Source organism: Brassica napus, chromosome C3, assembly GCF_020379485.1.
Source record: "Brassica napus cultivar Da-Ae chromosome C3, Da-Ae, whole genome shotgun sequence".
NCBI classification, from domain to species: Eukaryota; Viridiplantae; Streptophyta; class Magnoliopsida; order Brassicales; family Brassicaceae; genus Brassica; species Brassica napus.
This window is the reverse complement of record NC_063446.1, coordinates 62717593-62737280: the sequence shown is the minus strand read 5'-3', so window position 1 is coordinate 62737280 and position 19688 is coordinate 62717593. Positions and strand designations below refer to the sequence as shown.

The window sequence follows — 19688 nt, the reverse complement described above, 5'->3', positions numbered from 1 at the left end:
CACCGTATATCTCGCGAATGGAGCATATGAAGGCACACGCAAATCCGGATGAACTGCACATTCTGGGACAGGCTGAGGTGCAGCCGCTGGAGGAGGAGGTGGAGGCATCTGCGGTGGAAGAGGAGGACTCGAAAAAACTCTCTGAGAAGTCTGAGAGTCTGGAACTGCATCGGAAGACAATGGACCGGAAAAAGATGTACCAGAACCATAGCCAAACAACTGGGCATAAGTATGTGCTGCTGGTTTCCTTCTAGGAACCATCTAAAAAAAATAAAAGAAATTTAATCAATTACGACGACATAATTAAAAAATTATTCCGTTACCTAACTAATCACCTAAACTATAGTATTCCGTCACTTAACTAATCACCTAAAATAATTACCTAACTATTTAATCACCCTAAACTAACTTTAAAAAAATAGAAGAGAAAGGGAGTGTACCTTAGAGGGAGAGAAAAGGAGTTTGGGAGGAATGAACGAGGCAGCCTCGTTCTCGGCGTCTCAATATATAGAAAACGTTTCGTCGTAACGCGACGTAATATTACGACGAAGTTACCAGGCCCCCCTTTTTCCATTTACGACGAAGTTACCAGGCCCGCGTTTTTCCGTTTACGACGAAATTACGTCGAATCGATTTACCAGGCTTTTCTGTTTACGACGAAGTTACAGGCCTGCATTTTTCCATTTACGACGAAGTTACCAGGCCAGCGTTTTTTTATTTACGACGAAATTACGTCGAATCGATTTACCAGGCTTTTCCGTTTACGACGAAGTTACCATTCCCGTGTTATTTTTACAACGATTTTACAACGCTTAACCCTAAACACCGAGAATGAAATCCCTAACCCCAAAGTCACATATCATCTAACATCATATCTTCTTCTCTACTACTTCTTGCTCTTTCTCCACTTAAACTCTAAAACCCTAAAACTCCAAATAAATTTTTAAAAACTAAGAAATACATATTATATACGACAAAATTTGTTACACATACATTAAGATGGTAAAAAAACAATATTTCTTTAAACATATTTATAATAGAGAAATACAACATTTGTTACATATATTACATCACTCTAAATCGTTTTCGTTCTCATCAATATTACATCACTCTAAAATCGTTTTCGTTCTCATCACTATCATTACAATCATCATCGCCACTTCTCTCGAACTCGGCTTCACGTGCTTCATCTATCGCATCTTCGGGAATATCTTCATATTGAAAGTTTTGCGGGTCGATCAAAAGGATTTCATCAGTTGGTTGTTCTGGTACCTCAACTTCATTGATAGCGTCTTCTTCTTGCAAGGGCGGTTCTTCTCCAGTGACAATGCTTCCACGAGGTGTAATTTTGATAGCAGCTAACCAGTTTATCTTGGAAGTTCGAAGCCGAGGATAAGGAAGGAAGCTAACTTGCTCGGCTTGTGAAGCCGAGGATATGGAGGAGGACTGTCTCTGACAATTTTTTTTGCGCCGAAACAATGTCTTATTTCCTCTGTACGGATGGGCAAGTGGAAGAAAGCGACGATGACAATCAAACCAACAACTCTTCCTACCATTCTTCAGTTGAAAAGCATCCGTCGATCCAAGACAATATGGACAAGATAATCTTCCATGTGTTGTCCTGCTAGACAACATCCCATTAGCAGGGAAATCACTTATCGTCCACAGCAGAACTGCTCTCATCATAAAATTGTTTTTCAAGGAACAATCATACGTCCTCACCCCTTCTGACCACAATTGCTTTAGCTCTTCTATCAACGGTTGAAGAAAAAAAATCAAGAGACCGTTTTGGATGCTTCGGCCCAAGGATTAATATGGTCAAAAATAGAAATTCTTGTTACATGCACATATCCGGCGGTAAATTGTACGGCGTAAGAATGACTGGCCACAAAGAATATTGTCTACCAGCATTCCAAATGGACTAAATCCATCGGTGCATAACCCAATAGACATTCCGAATATTTGTAGCAAAATCTGCGTGTACATTGTTGAAATATTTCCACGCACTTGCGTCTGACGGATGTGCAACCTCACCATCTCTCTGGACATGTTCCGCATGCCACCTCATCGACGCAGCAGTCCTCTCAGATTGATATAATCTTTTCAATCTGTCTGTAATTGGTAGGTACCACATCCTTTGGTACGGTACCCTATTCCTCCCACGGCCTTGCGGTTTGAATCGTGTTTTTTTTGCAGAATCGACACTCTTCTAACTTGTCATCTTCTTTCCAGTATATCATGCAGTTGTCGAGGCAAACATCAATCATCTCCGAAGGCAACCCAAGATTATGAACCAATTTCTGAATCTCATAATAAGATTCAGCAGACACGTTGTCTTCTGGCAAATACTCTTTAAACAACTCCGCCCATGCATCCATGCAATTCTCAGGTAAATTATGATCCGTTTTAATATTCATCATCCTAGCTGCTAGAGACAATTTAGAGAGACCTTCTCTACAACCAGTGTAGATTGGTTGATTTGCAGTATCTAGCATTTCATAAAACCTTTTTGCATCCAAATTAGGTTCTTCTACATTTCCAGTTCCATCAGCTATTGTTGTAGTTGTTTCTAAAAATGCATCACTAATCATATCTTGAACCCTATCATGATCTACCATGTGCTCCTGATCTTGATGAGAATTATATTCATTATGCAAATGATTCAGTTCTTCACTATGATGAGCATCCTCAAACTATTATTACTACTACTAGCTTCATTTCCCCCATAACCCTCTCCATGTTGATACCAAATGTAGTACTGTGGTGTAAATCCTTTGTTTACTAAATGCTTCCATACAGTTTCACTACGTGCAAATTTTGAATTCTTGCATTTCCGACAGGGGCAGAACATCTTACCGCTTTCCTGCGTGATCGGTGTACAGCCAGCCTGGTGCATGAATGTCTCTAGCCCGCTCAGAAATGCGTTCGTCACCCTCCCGTCGGAATCTTTGTGCAAATACATCCAACTCCGTAACTCGTAATACTACCACCGCACCGCCATTTTTTCTTAGATATTTTTTTGAATTTTTTTTTTTCTGATTTTGTTTTCCGTTTGTGTGTTGCGAGGAAGAGAGTTGTGGGAAATGACATATATATAGAGAAATTTTTGAGTTGGGTAGTTGAAATATAACAACGATTTTACAAGGATGTTTTGCATGGATTTTACATGGTTTTAACATAATATTTACAACGACTTTACGACGAAACCAGGTAAGTTAAAGCACATTGAATACAGGTTTTCACCTAAAATAACGGTAACATGTTTCGTTGTAATGTCGATGTAACGATTACGACGTATTTCTCATTCCACGTATTTTCGTCGTAAACTTACATGAATTTTACGACGAAAATATTTCTTCGTAATTTACACGGAGTTTACGACGAAATTTGGTCTCCTCGTAACTGCTTTGTAAACACCATGTAAATTTACGAGGAAATATTTTCGTCGTAAATCTTCGTTGTTGGAAACGTTTTCTTGTAGTTGGTCTAGTAGTTTGGCTTTACTTCGATTGAGGCTTTGGTCATGGGTTCAAACCTTTGAGGAACATTTTTTTTTTAATTTCAAAACGTCGTAAGGATTTGACAAAGATTAATACTGTTAACTCAATCTATTAACCATTTTAACGGCGTCTTAAAATGGTTTAGTCAAAATATGTTTGAAGTTAAAACGGCTTGTCAAAATAAGTTGAGTCTTTGAATTGTCTACTAGAAAGTTCATGCATTTTTTAACTAAATTTAAAAGTCGGTGATATAGACGACATTTTCACTTGAAATTAGTGTAAACTGTATACACGTTCTTCTTCTTGATTGGTCCTGTTTGTAATTAGCTCGTGCTTTGAAAATCTACAGCGACTCTGTCGGGCTACAGAGATGAACAAAGATGCTCATCTCCTGCAACACACAATTCACAGCAACTTATCTGATTGTTTGTATAGACACAACTCACAAGAATGTAAGGAAACAGAGGAAGAGAAAGGTAAAGCAGAACAAGAAAAAAAGATTTATTTTTATATCTGAAATTTATATTAGTGCCAAGAACAAAAACGATAAAATATATATATATATAATTTTTAACGGTAACATGAAACTTAAGATCATACCAAAAAACATGAAACTTAAGGAAACTATAAGAATCAGATGGTTATTTATTTTCCAATATGAAATTGACCGTATGTAATATGTGTATTTACAGTTAAAACGACTACTTCCATAACCAGAGTTTTACGGTATCTTACCAACCAATGAGATTTTATTATTTCAAATTTGATTTTTTAAAAAAGAAAATTGTCAATTTATTTTATGTTTTTTTTTTAAAAAGTAAAAAGAAATAATAGTTACAGAAAAAGAATTAAAAAAATATTTTTAACGTCGTCAGCAAAACACTAAACTCTAAATCCTAATCCCTAAACCCTAAATCCTAAACCCTAGAGTAAACCCTAAATCTTTGGATAAATCCTAACAAAATCACTAAACACTAAAACACTCAAGAGTTTAGTATTTAGGGTTTAGGGTCTTATAGTGTTTAATGTTTTTAATTTAGAGTTTAGGATTTATCCAAGGGTTTAGGGTTTACCCAAAAGTTTAGGGTTTAGGATTTAGGGTTTAGTGTTTTGTTGACGACATTAAAAATATATTTTTTAAAATTCTTTTTTTTTGTAACTACTGATTTTTTTTTACTTTTAAAAAAAACATAATATAACTTGACAACATTTTGTTTTTTAAATTTTTTTTAAAAGATATCGAATTTGAAATAATGAAATCCTATTGGTTGAAATCCTAGGGGTGAACTTAAGAATAACGCAAATTAGTGTATGTGATGCAAAGCTATTTAAGAAACTGAAAAAAATCAGATAAAATGATGATGTGATCTTTGATGATAGTAATGACAATACAATGGAAGATTGGCATGTCGGATGTGTAAAAGGCATAGATTAATGATTTCTTAACTTGATGTTTGTTACCCAAGCTCCAAAGGATAAAATCTATATGACGATGAATTGATCTGAAGAAAAGAGGAGAGGATCAATATATTCCTCTCTTTCACTGATTATAAACTAACCATACGGGGTTGATCGTATGGCGAATGGCGTCTCCGTGTCTCTAAGTTATGCATAGAATATATTTAGATATATTTCAAATATTATGTTTATTAATTTATTATTTGCTTAAGTATTTTTTTCAATTAGTTGGAATTATCTTAAATTTGTTTAATAAGTTAGGTCATTTGGTTTTTCATATAAATATGTTTTTTATGTCTAGAGTTGTATTCAAATTTATGATAATTAATAAACACTACAAGAAAACATATTTTTTACTAGGGCAGTATTCGTTGTAAATTCGTCGTAAACGGGGTGTTACGACGAATTAACGTCGAAAGACGTTTCGTTGTTAAACGTCCGTCGTAACGGAGGTTTCGTCGTAAACGACTCGTTACGTTTACGACGAAATATATTCCTCGTAAAGCGCAGGGAAAGGATTCGTCGTAAACGCCACGTAAGACTTCGTCGTAAAGCCCACGTAATTATTTCGATGTAAAGCACACGTAAATACTTTCGTTGTAAATCACTCGTAAACATTTCGATGTAAAATCCTCGTAAATATTTCGATGTTAATCACTCGTAAACATTCGATGTAAACTCCATGTAATGTTTACGAGGAGTTTACATCGTTTCTTATTATATTATTATTAATTAGTATATAATAGATTTTAATTTATATTTAATATTCAGAATTTAAAATAATTTAAATTTTAAAACAAAATATGAAATTGGAAAACATATTTTTAAAAAGTCATACAATAATATTTAAATTCATAATACAAACAGAAAAAAAAAACTACATATTGTCGAAGTAGTTGGTGGGGTTGCTCGGCTGTTGACGGGTTGGATCGGACTCTTGGGGATCTCGTGGTGGCATTCCAAGAGCGGCTCGTCTCTCACTCAACATTCTCTGCATAACCGGGTTTCCCACGGCCATCACGTCTAGCAAATCCTCAAGAGAGTCTAAACGAACCTGCTGGCTATCCATTTGAGCCTTCTGGCTATCCATTTGAGCCTTCATCTGAGCAGTCTCTTCATCCCGTCTCGAAGTGTATGACGAAGTTGCCCTTGCAACTTCGTTAACAGAGCCTATACCGACTATCCGTCCCTTCTTTTTAGGAGCCACCTATAAAATCAAAACATATATTAATATAGTTAATTATGTTAAAATATTTAAAATAATGTAAACTAAAATTTTAAGTTACCTCTTCGAAGATTCTGTCGACCTCTTGGGTGGACAATGTGACTGGTAATCCATCGGGAGACTCCTGGGTTAGTTGCGTCTCCCGTTCTTCAATCCGACCAGCCACTGTTTGGAAGAGTTTCTCAGATGCAGGATCCACAAAAACTCCGTCGGATGTGGCGTGAGTCATCTTGAATAGGTCAGACAGAGAAGGTAAGACTCCCGTCTTCTCGAACTACAAAAAAAAATTAAATTAAATATTATAAATTATATTAATTGAATATTTTAAAATATATATTTAAAACAAAACTTACAGCTTCTAGACGGACTCCTGCATGAGGTTTTTGTCCGGTTCTGTGAAGCATGGGCAAATGACCATCTTTATCCTTCGTCCTTCGAGAAGCCGAGCACGAATTGGCCTTTTTGATCGAAGAGGGGTGCTCCCAATAGGCGATGAGGCCATCCCACACATCCGTCGTGAGCTCAGTGGGCTTTCCCTCATACCCGTAGATCTCCCACTTGTCCTTCCAATCAGAGACTGTGTTGCAGAGGCGTATCTTTGCCTTTGCAACGAATTCCGCCTTCACCCTCTCGGTGATTCCCAAAGACCAATGCCACTTTTGCTGAAACATAAAAATTTTGAAAAAATTACAATTAATAATAATATAAAAAAAAAATATATATATATATATATATTTAAAAGTGAAAATTTAATTAAATTTAAAAATCTTACCGCAAAACATTTAAACCACGTGATCTTAACGTGATTTGGTGTCTTGCTCCAGTTCGGGTATGCCCCGTCGTAGTAACCCTTAATCGTCGCCGAAACGCTCCGGCTAACACGGTTGTTAGCCCCAAACCTGAAAAAAAACAATTTAACCGTTACAAAATAAAAATTAATTAAATTTTAAAGTAATAAAAATTAATAACTTACCAATAAGTTCCTCGGGGTCTATCGGGGTCTAGAACATCCAAACCCTCCCGTCCAGGCTGGGCAAGCAAATCCTCCACCGTATATCTCGCGAAGGGAGCATATGAAGGCACACGCAAATCCGGATGAACTGCACCTTCTGGGACAGGCTCAGGTGCAGCCGCTGGAGGAGGAGGTGGAGGCATCTGCGGTGGAAGAGGAGGACTCGAAAAACTCTCTGAGAAGCCTGAGAGTCTGGAACTGCATCGGAAGACGATGGACCGGAAGAAGATGTACCGGAACCATCGCCAAACAACTAGGCATAAGTAGGTGCTGCTGGTTTCCTTCTAGGAGCCATCTAAAAAAATTTAAATAAATTTAATCAATTATGACGACATAATTAAAAAATTATTCCGTTACCTAACTAATCACCTAAACTATAGGATTCCGTCATCTAACTAATCACCTAAACTAATTATCTAAATAATCACCTAAACTAATTACCTAACTAATTAATAACCTAAACTAACTTTAAAAAAAAAAAAGGAGGGAAGAGAATGTACCTTAGGGAGAGGAGAGGAGTTTAGGAGGAATGGACGAGGCAGCCTCGTCTCGGCGTCCCAATATATAAAAATGTTTCGTCGTAAACGCGACGTAACATTACGACGAAGTTACCAGGCCCGCGTTTTTTCATTTACGACGAAGTTACCAGGCCCGCGTTTTTCGATTTACGACGAAATTACGTCGAAACATCGGTTTACGACGAATTTACAAGGCCCACGTTTACGACGAAGTTACCAGGCCCGCGTTTTTCCATTTACGACGAAATTACGTGGAAACATCGGTTTACGACGATTTTACAACGCTTAACCCTAAACACCGAGAATGAAATCCCTAAACCCCAAAGTCACATATCATCTAACATCATATCTCTTCTTCTCTACTACTTTGTGCTCTTTCTCCAACTTAAACTCTAAAACCCTAAAACTCCAAATAATTTTTTTAAAATTAACACAAATACATATTATATAAAACAACATTTGTTACACATACATTAGGATGGTAAAAAACAATATTTCTTTAAACATACGTTACAATAGAGAAATACAACATCAGAGACATATATTACATCACTCTAAATCGTTTTCGTTCTCATCAATATTACATCACTCTAAATCGTTTTCGTTCTCATCACTATCATTACAATCATCATCGTCGCTTCTCTCGAACTCGTCTTCACGTGCTTCATCTGTCGCATCTTCGGGAATATCTTCATATTGAAAGTTTTGCGGGTCGATCAAAAGGATTTCATCAGTTGGTTGTTCTGGTACCTCAACTTCATTGATAGCGTCTTCTTCTTGCAAGGGCGGTTCTTCTCCAGCGACAATGCGTCCACGAGGTGTAATTTTGATAGCAGCTAACCAGTTTATCCCGGAAGTTCGAAGCCGAGGATAAGGAAGGAAGCTTACTTGCTCGGCTTGTGAAGCTAAAATGAAAGGCTCAAATTTGTTGTATCTTCTCCCAAAATTGACATCCACAACACCAAATTTGTTATACCGAATCCCTCGGTTCACAACAGGATCGAACCATTCACATTTGAAGAGGACGCATTTTAGCTTCAATAACCCCGGAAATTCCACTTCAATAATCTCCTGCAAGATCCCGTAAAAGTCCGTTTCACCTTTCACACATATTCCGTAGTTACTCGTTGCCCGATGTCTCCCATACTCGTATGTGTGAAAGGTAAATCCTCGTGTGAAATACATAGGTGATGTGGTGACCTTTGCAACTGGACCTTGAACCAATTCGTGAAACCATACGGGATAATAAGGATCGTCATAATCAACCTGCAAAAGCAGTTATTCTTAATTAATATTGAAGTATCAAAACACTTACTTAATTAATCAATGTATGAGATATATTACGTACCTGTGATTTTAACCACTTGACAAAGTGCTTATCTTTACGTGTGTCCACATCAGTTGCAGATATTCCTGGTATTGCTTCTTCAACTTGAGATACAAACATGCTGCAAATTAAACAAATAATCAAGTCATACATAATTAACTGCAATTCATATAATTAACATTCACAAAAATATTTACCTTTCAAAGTAACGGGTCACTGCATCCTCGCAGTTGAGCAGAATATAAGTGTGGGCACTATGTTTATCCTCTTCACATGACCACCATACTTCTTTCGTTTTACCACCAAACCGTGCAATTTCGCAGAAAATGTCAGGAACACCATCAATTGGATATGATGTCGGTACTCCACCATCATCATATCTTCTAGGAACTCTTTTCCTCGTACGAACAGTTGGAGCAAAGTAGTATGATGTGAAGTTAGATGTTTCGGCTGTCAAACTTCCCGCAACTATTGAACCTTCCACCTTTGCAAGATTTCTTGCTTTCCCCTTCAAATGTTTCATCTGTCGCTCATACGGATACATCCATCCGTTGTGAACAGGTCCACGAAGCAATGCTTCATACGGTAGGTGGACAACTAGATGCTCCATGACGTCAAAAAATGAAGGAGGAAATATCTTCTCCAGGTTGCACAATATGATCGGAATGTTATGATGAAGTTGTTCGATGACTTCTTCCTTGAACGTACGTGTGCTGAGATCTCTGAAAAAAGCGCCGATGGCTGTATATTGCAAAAGTAATCAAATTAATAACATTTCATAACATATGTATATATATTAACGTTTTATAATTACCTGCAAGTGCTTCATGGACATTTGCTGGAAGGAGCTCGGCAAAAGCAAATGGAAGTAGTCGTTGCATAAACACATGACAATCATGACTCTTCATTCCGGAGAACTTTTGACCTCGTTCAACACATCTTGACAGATTTGAAACATAACCATCAGGAAACTTAACTTCTGATGCAACCCAGTCAAACAAGGTTGTTTTGGCTTCTGATGACAACCGGAAGATGGGAACAGGAACGTTTCCATTGCTCTTGATATGTAACTCACTTCTTGAGCAAATATCAGGTAAGTCCATCCTTGACTTTTTGTTATCTTTTGTCTTCCCAGGGACGTTAAGTAATGTATTCATGATGTTCTCAAAAAAGTTCTTCTCAATATGCATGACATCCAGATTGTGGCGTAAGAGAAGATCCTTCCAATAGGGTAGCTCCCAAAATATACTCTTCTTATGCCAATTGTGAGACACACCATATCCATCAGGCATATTTCCAGGAACATGCCAATTTCCTCCAACTTTAACTGTTTCCTGAGCTCCGTAATAATCAATGTCTGCTTCGATCTGCTGGCCGGTGAGATATGGAGGAGGACCGTCTCTGACAATTTTTTTGTGCCGAAACAATGTCTTATTTCTTCTGTACGGATGGGCAAGTGGAAGAAAGCGACGATGACAGTCAAACCAACAACTCTTCCTACCATTCTTCAGTTGAAAAGCATCCGTCGATCCAAGACAATATGGACAAGATAATCTTCCATGTGTTGTCCAGCCAGACAACATCCCATAAGCAGGGAAATCACTTATCGTCCACAGCAGAACTGCTCGCATCGTAAAATTGTTTTTCAAGGAACAATCGTACGTCCTCACCCCTTCTGACCACAATTGCTTTAGCTCTTCTATCAACGGTTGAAGAAAAACATCAAGAGACCGTTTTGGATGCTTCGGCCCAGGGATTAATATGGTCAAAAATAGAAATTCTTGTTCCATGCACATATCCGGCGGTAAATTGTACGGCGTAAGAATGACTGGCCACAAAGAATATTGTCTACCAGACATTCCAAATGGACTAAATCCATCGGTGCATAACCCAAGATAGACATTCCGAATATTTGTAGCAAAATCTGCGTGTACCTTGTTGAAATGTTTCCACGCTCTTGCGTCTGATGGATGTGCAACCTCACCATCTCTCTGGACATGTTCCGCATGCCACCTCATCGACGCAGCAGTCCTCTCAGATTGATATAATCTTTTCAATCTGTCTGTAATTGGTAGGTACCACATCCTTTGGTACGGTACCCTATTCCTCCCACGGCCTTGCGGTTTGAATCGTGGTTTTTTGCAGAATCGACACTCTTCTAACTTGTCATCTTCTTTCCAGTAGATCATGCAGTTGTCGATGCAAACATCAATCATCTCCGAAGGCAACCCAAGACTATAAACCAATTTCTGAATCTCATAATAAGATTCAGCAGACACGTTGTCTTCTGGCAAATACTCTTTAAACAACTCCGCCCATGCATCCATGCAATTCTCAGGTAAATTATGATCCGTTTTAATATTCATCATCCTAGCTGCTAGAGACAATTTAGAGAGACCTTCTCTACAACCAGTGTAGATTGGTTGATTTGCAGCATCTAGCATTTCATAAAACCTTTTTGCATCCAAATTAGGTTCTTCTACATTTCCAGTTCCATCAGCTATTGTTGTAGTTGTTTCTAAAAAATGCATCACTAATCATATCTTGAACCCTATCATGATCTACCATCTGCTCATGATCTTGATGATAATTATATTCATTATGCAAATGATTCGGTTCTTCACTATGATGACCATCCTCAAAATTATTATTACTACTACTAGCTTCATTTCCCCCATAACCCTCTCCATGTTGATACCAAATGTAGTACTGTGGTGTAAATCCTCTGTTTACTAAATGCTTCCATACAGTTTCACTACGTGCAAATTTTGAATTCTTGCATTTCCGACAGGGGCAGAACATCTTACCGCTTTCCTGTGTGATCGGTGTACAGCCCGCCTGGTGCATGAATGTCTCTAGCCCGCTCAGAAATGCGTTCGTCACCCTCCCGTCGGAATCTTTGTGCAAATACATCCAACTCCGTAACTCGTAAATACTACCGCCACCGGCCATTTTTTTCTTAGATTTTTTTTTGAAATCTTTTTTTTCTGATTTTTTTTTCTCCCGTTTGTGTGTTGTGAGGAAGAGAGTTGTGGGAAATGACATATATATAGAGAAATTTTCGAGTTGGGTAGTTGAAATATAACAACGATTTTACAAGGAATATTTTACATGGATTTTACATGGTTTTAACATATTATTTACAACGACTTTACGACGAAATTAGGTAAGTTAAAGCACATTGAATACACGTTTTCACCTAAATATAACGGTAACATGCTTCGTTGTAATGTCGATGTAATGATTACGACGTATTTCTCATTCCACGTACATTCGTCGTAAACTTACATGGAGTTTACGACGACATCAGTTCGTCATAAATTTACATGGCGTTTACGACGAAAGTTATATTCCTCGTAATTTCGTTGTAAAGACCATGTAAATTTACGATGAAATATTTTCGTCGTAAATGTTCGTTGTTACGGGCACGTTTTCTTGTAGTGAAATTAGATTTTGTCCCGCGTTTAAAAGGGCAGTTTTTTAGATTATAAAAATGTTTTATATGAATTAATGTTTTTGAGATTGTTATACATTATTATTTCAGATTTTATCTGTATATTTTTATATAACTTTTTCATACGATTCGACAATTTGTCGGATCTGAAAAAATAAATCTGAAACCAACCCGAAAATACAGGTGCAGTTCGGGTCTGAGTCATGGACAAAGTACATATTCAATATCTTTTTGGACCGCGAATCTCTATTCCAGTTTGGGTCCTATCCGAGACTCGATCGGGTACCCAAAGTGCCCGGAATGATTTGTGTATAATAGGTATGTTTGGGTATTTCATATATGTTTTCGGCATTACAGATATTTTTAAGTTTCTGGTTTTGGTTTTCGGTTATAGTTTGGGGTTATGGGTAAAATTTCAATTTTAAAAAAATATATTTTGGGTTGGTAAAATATTGGGTGTTTCGGTTCTCCGGATTAGGTTTATGAGTAAAATTTTGGATCTTTTGAGTATATGAATATTTTAAGGTATTTGTTTAGATTTCAGGTATTTTTGTGTTTCAAGTCTTTTTTTGTGTTTTGGGTACTTCATGTTTTTTGGTTTCTAATACCCAAACCAATCCGAACCTGCTATGTATTCAAAAATTAAATTTGTTTTACAGATATTTGAATTATGAGTCCGGACCAATCTGGAACAAAAAAGAACCGACCCTCACTTAAACTATAGATTTTAAAATATTTAGTTATGTCAAACGTTTAGGATCGAAGAACCCAGACCCGCAGATCCAAACATGAACTCTATGTTTCGAAACATTTTATCTCCTTTGATATAATGTAGAAATATTAAAGGATGTTGTTATAACTAAACTAATATATGAAACATCTGATATATTTTAAATCAAATTTTCAAAAGTCAAGAGTTTAAATTAAATGTTTTAAAAGTCAAGATATCTTGTACACTCGTGTGATTGAAATAATGTGGGCTGCTAAAATGTAAAAGGATAGGAATTGTAGTTATAATAATTGTTGAAAATCGTTGGTTATTTATTAAAATGTAATAAGTTTTAAGTTGTTGCTATAATAAATGCATGGTATGATATTTAATTTTATATTATATGTTGAACTAAAAAATGAAAAATTCTAAACAATTTTCATAGGTAGATTTTTTAGAATTTTTTTCTCGTAATAGTATTGATTGATATCTAAACGAGCTTTATAGCATGGATAAGAGTATTTTAAAACTGTAAAAATCTTTTGATAAAGTGTCATAGTAAGATATTGTTGTCTTGGTTGTCGTTGGGTCTTTGGTCTCGGCTGTTGTATGGCTTTGTATTTGTCATCGTTTTAGTTTCCAACTTGATCGTCTGTGTCAAAATGATTTGTTTTTCTTTTATGTTTCATTGTAGGTGTATGTTACAAGAGGTAACTCCTTACACATTTTTTCTCAACTTATGGTGATTATTTGATTTTTGATGGCGAAAATGACGAAGACTGCAATCTTTTTATTATTTTTTCAGGATTAAAATAATATTTTTTGTTTATCTCGTAAATTCAAAGTTATCTTGTTGTTTTTGAATCAGATGTTCTTTTGGGAAAAAATCACCGCCCATCTATAAATATTTACATTTTTTTTCTAATTTTCTATTCTTATATTTTATAGAAGAATATGTTTACATTAAATCGTATAAAAAGTAAAAACTAAGTAATTGCCCAGCATACATGATTCCACACAGAACAATTAATATTACTTTTTGTGGAATTAATAATATTACGGGTTCACCCATTAGCATTAACGTATAAATAATTGGTTTCTGGTGAACTCATTCCTAATGTCCTATATATTAATTGAGTATCTTTTAACAGTTATAACCTGAATTTTGTAAAAGTTAAAAAGATTCAATCCTATGTGGCACTTGTCTATGTCTTTAAAATCATATTTTAAAGAATTTTAGGGCACTTTATATAAACTATAGTCTAAAATTATAATCATTAGCAAAATAATATTTCGTATGCTATAGTTGGTCGCGTATATCAAATCTTTATTGTTTCGCAGGCTTTTCTTAAATAAAACCTATGAAATTACCTAATGTGATTAAAATATATATATAAAAATTAATGATTTTAAACAATAAAGATTTGATAACAATTTGTATACTTTTTATCATTTTTCTTTATTACTTTAGTATTAAAATAATTACATTAATCATATGATAAAAATCTAGATTTTTTTTGTATATGTTGTATTTTAAATTTTTCAAAACGAGTATAAATTACTAAAACTGTTAAAAGTCTCACATAAACTTTTATTATCAAGGTTTAAATTTTTTTTCTATATTAAGATACAATGATTATAAGACCATATGAAGAAATAATTTTATTTTAATAGGTTTTTATGTTAATATATATATACACACATATATATATATATATATATGATATATATATATATATATCATATCGTTTAAATTAAACAATATATCGTATGAAAATGTATACTTATATTTTGATATTTGCATTGAACATATGTTGAAAAGTTAATATTTTAATTTTGAAATTTTTAAATGATTATAAATTATTTAAATTATCCCACATTAAAAACAAATTCGCTGGTGTAAACTTTTGTTACACAAATATGAAAATAATCATAAAATCATATGAATAGAAAATTCATTTAATAAATATTCATATTAAAAGTGTACTATATATATATGTTAATATCATTTAAATTAAATTATATATCATATACAATAGATAAAATTGATTGTTTTGATTTATTTACCCTAAAATGATTGCGAATAAACAAGAGTGATAATTTGATTTAAATGCACACGCCAATTTATTACATAATAGTAACTGATTTCTTAGTTATTTAATATATATACTTATTAATATGCAGAAAAACATAAAATAAATATAAAATATTTATTCTGCAAAAAGTGCAGATCTTAACCTAAGTATGTATCACTTTAATTATTTTAGATCATAGGCATTTTCTAAATCTCAGGTAAAAACAAACAAACGAAATGAGAATAAACTTCAAAATCAATATTTATATCGAACAATAACCAAAATGAAAAAGAGAAAAATATTGAAGATAGATAGGATTGACAATGTGAAGGTAAACTTCTTATAACCATAATTAATTTTTAAATTGCTAAATCATGATATAATACTGAGTTGACATAGTTTCATTGTAATCAAATAGACCCGAGATTTTTCGACCTAAACGTTAGGTTCTTATGCGGTAAGTGGTTTTTTGACCTAATTTTTTTTTTAAATAGGATCAGGCCATCAGTAAACAAATTATGTAATTAACAAAAAGTTTAAAAAAATTGTTTAAAGACCAAAATATTAATTCAATCAAGAATATAAATTTATTTTTCCGTATAATATTTTTTAAATAATTTTTATATAAATTTATTATGAGCAACGCGCAATTCTTATCCTACAACATAATACTGCTGTATAAGCACTATTCGTGCCCAGGACCATTCTAAAAGTCCCCTCTAGAAAACATATCTCTGGATTCACACTCTTGATCCTCCTAAGATTGATTAAATTATACAAAATATGTAAACGTTATTAATTTTTATTTGGATTGAATACAAAGCATATAATTTTGTTGCCAGACCTAAATATGATGTTATCAAACCTAGGTAGGTGGTCCATTACAATTTGCAAATAACCGAACAAAAGGAACAAAACAAAAAGTCTCACATGACAACAAATATGCCAATGACCTTCCCACACTTCTTAGTTCTTACAAACGCGAAAGCCTTGAAGCCACGGGCACGGGGAAATAAGATACAATGATTGGAGCTCTAAGAGATTCAGATTTGCTTTTTGGCTTCTCCAACGACAAGCCTTTCGGGATACTACCATCGATTGAACTAATCCTTGAGCTGGATTTTGGAACAAAGCAACTTAAGAAAGACGTGAAGAGAGACATGATTGGAGTTTAAAGCGAAACGTATGTGGAATCGTTGAGAATTAGTATTTGTATAATAATTATATGAATGAATAATTTTTAAATTTCTTAGACCTATATTTATAATAGTTTCAAAACACGATTTCCTTTTCCTTTCAGTAAAACAACTCCCTATCCTATTAAAAATACTTTTACTTTTCTTTACCTTGATACGTATTTTATTGTGGGATGAAGCCTTTTTCCTATCTAAAAAGGTATAACACGATGGATGATGTTTATACGTTTAGTTTCATGTATTACTCTGTGAAGGATATGTATTTTTTTTTGTTAATAAAAAGGATATTGTTGTGAAACTAGAGAATAAAATTTATGTTTCTGTATTATTCATAAACATAAGGAACCTTTTATATATAGGAAATCACACTGTCATAGAATAATGAAAACACTAAAGAAAAGAAATACAAATATGGAAAGAGTACAAATTATAATGTAATAAGGGAATTGCAAGATGCTGATTCTCTCTCTCTCTCTAGCATTGGGCCGGTTATGAACCGGACCGGTTATGGACATCCACAATATGATTTATAATACTCCCTTTGGATGCCATAACCATACAAGGATTGTAATACGCTTTAGATGTTGCCTCATTAAAACCTTACCAGGAAAACCTAGTGGGACAAAACCATGGTGAAAGAAAAAGAGTACAACACGTATTACTCCCATGTTCTGAACAACTCGCGGCTAGCCTCATAAACAGCCAAGATCTCCGAATGGTTTGAAGATGTGGCCGCGATCGTCTGCTTCATGGAACGCCATGATATGGCTGTTCCACCATGTGTGAAAACATAGTTTGTCTGTGATCGAGCATTGTGTGGATCCGAAAGATAACCTGCATCAGCAAAATCAACTAAATCTTCTTTGTTTTGGTTAGTATAAAATAAACCCAAGTCTTTCGTTCCTTGCAAGTAACGAAGAACATGTTTAATCCCGTTCCAGTGCCTTTGGGTTGGACAAGAGCTTAATCTAGACAATAGATTCACGGCAAAACATATATCTGGTCGTGTGACTAGCCAGATACATCAAAGCTCCTATGGCACTTAGATATGGCACTTTTGGACCAAAGACATCTTTATCGTCCATCTTAGGACGGAATAGATCAGTGTCCAGGCCGAGAGACCTCACGACCAAGGGGCTAGATAAGGGGTGAGACTCAGCCATGTTAAATCTCTAGAGTATTTTTTCTGTATATGCCATTTGATGCATAAGGATTCCATCTCTTATGTACTCAAGCTGTAATCCCAAACAAAATTTCGTTTTTCCTAGATCTTTCATCTCGAATTCTTTCTTAAGATATTCAACTGTTTGGAAAATCTCTCCAGAAGTTCCTAGGATATTTAAATCATCAACATACACTACTATAATCACAAAGCCCTGGCCGAATTTCTTTATAAAGATATAAGGGCTGATCGGATCATTCTTGTATCCTTCTCTCTCTAGGTACTCACTTAACCTATTGTACCACATTCGGCCTGATTGTTTCAATCCATAAAGTAACTTATTCAACTTTATACAGTGTTGTTCTCGAGTACTCGATTTTTTTTTCAACTCTATACCCTCTGGTACTTTCATATAAATCTCATTATCCAGTGGCCCATATAAGTATGCAGTTACAACATCCATTAACCGCAAGTCTAATTTTTCTCTTATAGCCAGACTTATCAGGAATCTAAAACTAGTAGCATCCACCACAGGGGAGTATGTCTCCTCATAATCTATTCCTGGTCTTTGTGAGAATCCTAGTGCAACAAGCTGTACTTTATATCTAACGACATTACCATGTTCGTTTCTCTTTCTCACAAAGACCCACTTATGGCCGACTGGTTTAACATCATAAGGTGTCCAGACTTTTGGTCCAAAGACATCTCTCTTCTTTAAAGAGTTTAACTCCACGTTTATACCTTCTTTCCATTTTATCCAATCTGATCGTTGAGTGCACTCATAAATAGACGTGGGTTCATGATCCTCATTCAAATCCATAATTTCAAGTGCTACCTTGTATGCAAATATATCATCAATGTCGACATTCTTTCTGTTCCATTGTATCCCAGACAAGACATAGTTTATTGAGATCTCATTATTATCAGGACCTTCAGCACCTTGAATCTTGGCGTCCCAAGAATCAGTATTAGATACATCAGGGCCGGCCGCATCTAAGCATTGATGATCGGTCGCGATCGCTATTAGGGTTTTGGGATCGGCCGCGGCTAAGTCTCGGGATTTAGGAACGGCCGCGGTCGTGTCTAGGGTTTTAACAACCTCAGTTTCAATCTCTGCACCTTTCTTAGTTTTCCGAGGGTTCTTATCTTTGGAACCTATTGGTCTACCACGTTTCAAAGGTTGTCTAGACTCTGTAGCAACTTGATTGTGTCTCTCTTGAACATCAATTACTATTGGTGCATTAGCAGCTGGTATATGTGACTTAGTCACTCTTTTCGGGTCAACAAAAGAATCTGGCAATTGATTAGCTAGCTTTTGTAAATGTATAATCTTTTGGACTTCTAAATCACACTCTTGAGTCCGAGGATCTTGCCAAGATAAGGATGTTTGATTCCATGTAATTTCTTTTACCAGTTTACTGCTATCTCCCCCTAATGTTGGATGTTCGGATTCATCAAAGTGACAATCCGCATACCTGGACTTAAATAAATCACCCGTAGTTGGCTCAAGGTATTTTATAATCGTGGGAGAATCATATCCAACATATATCCCCATCCTCCTTTGAGGCCCCATCTTTGTTCTCTGTGGTGGTGCAATTGGCACATAGACGGCACAACCAAATGTCTTAAGATGGGATATGTCTGGCTCATGACCCGTAAGCAATTGTAATGGGGAATATCTATGTTCACTAGACGGTCTTATACGAATCAGTTCGGCCGCGTGCAAGACCGCGTGTCCCCAAACTGTGTCCGGAAGCTTAGACCTCATAAGCAATGGTCTAGCTATTAGCTGAATTTATTTTATGAATGGTTCGGCCAAGCCGTTATGTGTATGTACTTGTGCCACGGAGTATTCCACACTTACCGCCATGGACATACAGTAATCATTAAACGCTTGGGACGTGAACTCACCAGCATTGGTCTCTATCATTCCGACCTTAGCATAGTAAAAGGCCAGTAGAGAGCGCATGTATAGACTCTAGGACTTTCTTATAGCCTTGGCCGATCTCTATGAGCTGAAGGAACTCTTTGTTTCCTTCGCCCTTAGTCTCA

General features: G+C 35.5%; 1 protein-coding gene across 1 annotated transcript; it reads right to left on the bottom strand.

Moving 5' to 3' along the window:
- Positions 1-16018: 16018 nt before the first annotated feature.
- LOC125583795 lies at positions 16019-16471 on the bottom strand. The gene has a single exon (XM_048751302.1). It carries the CDS (start codon positions 16438-16440, stop codon positions 16252-16254), a length of 189 nt encoding a protein of 62 aa, XP_048607259.1. The 5' UTR covers positions 16441-16471; the 3' UTR covers positions 16019-16251.
- Between the last annotated feature and the right edge of the window lie 3217 nt (positions 16472-19688).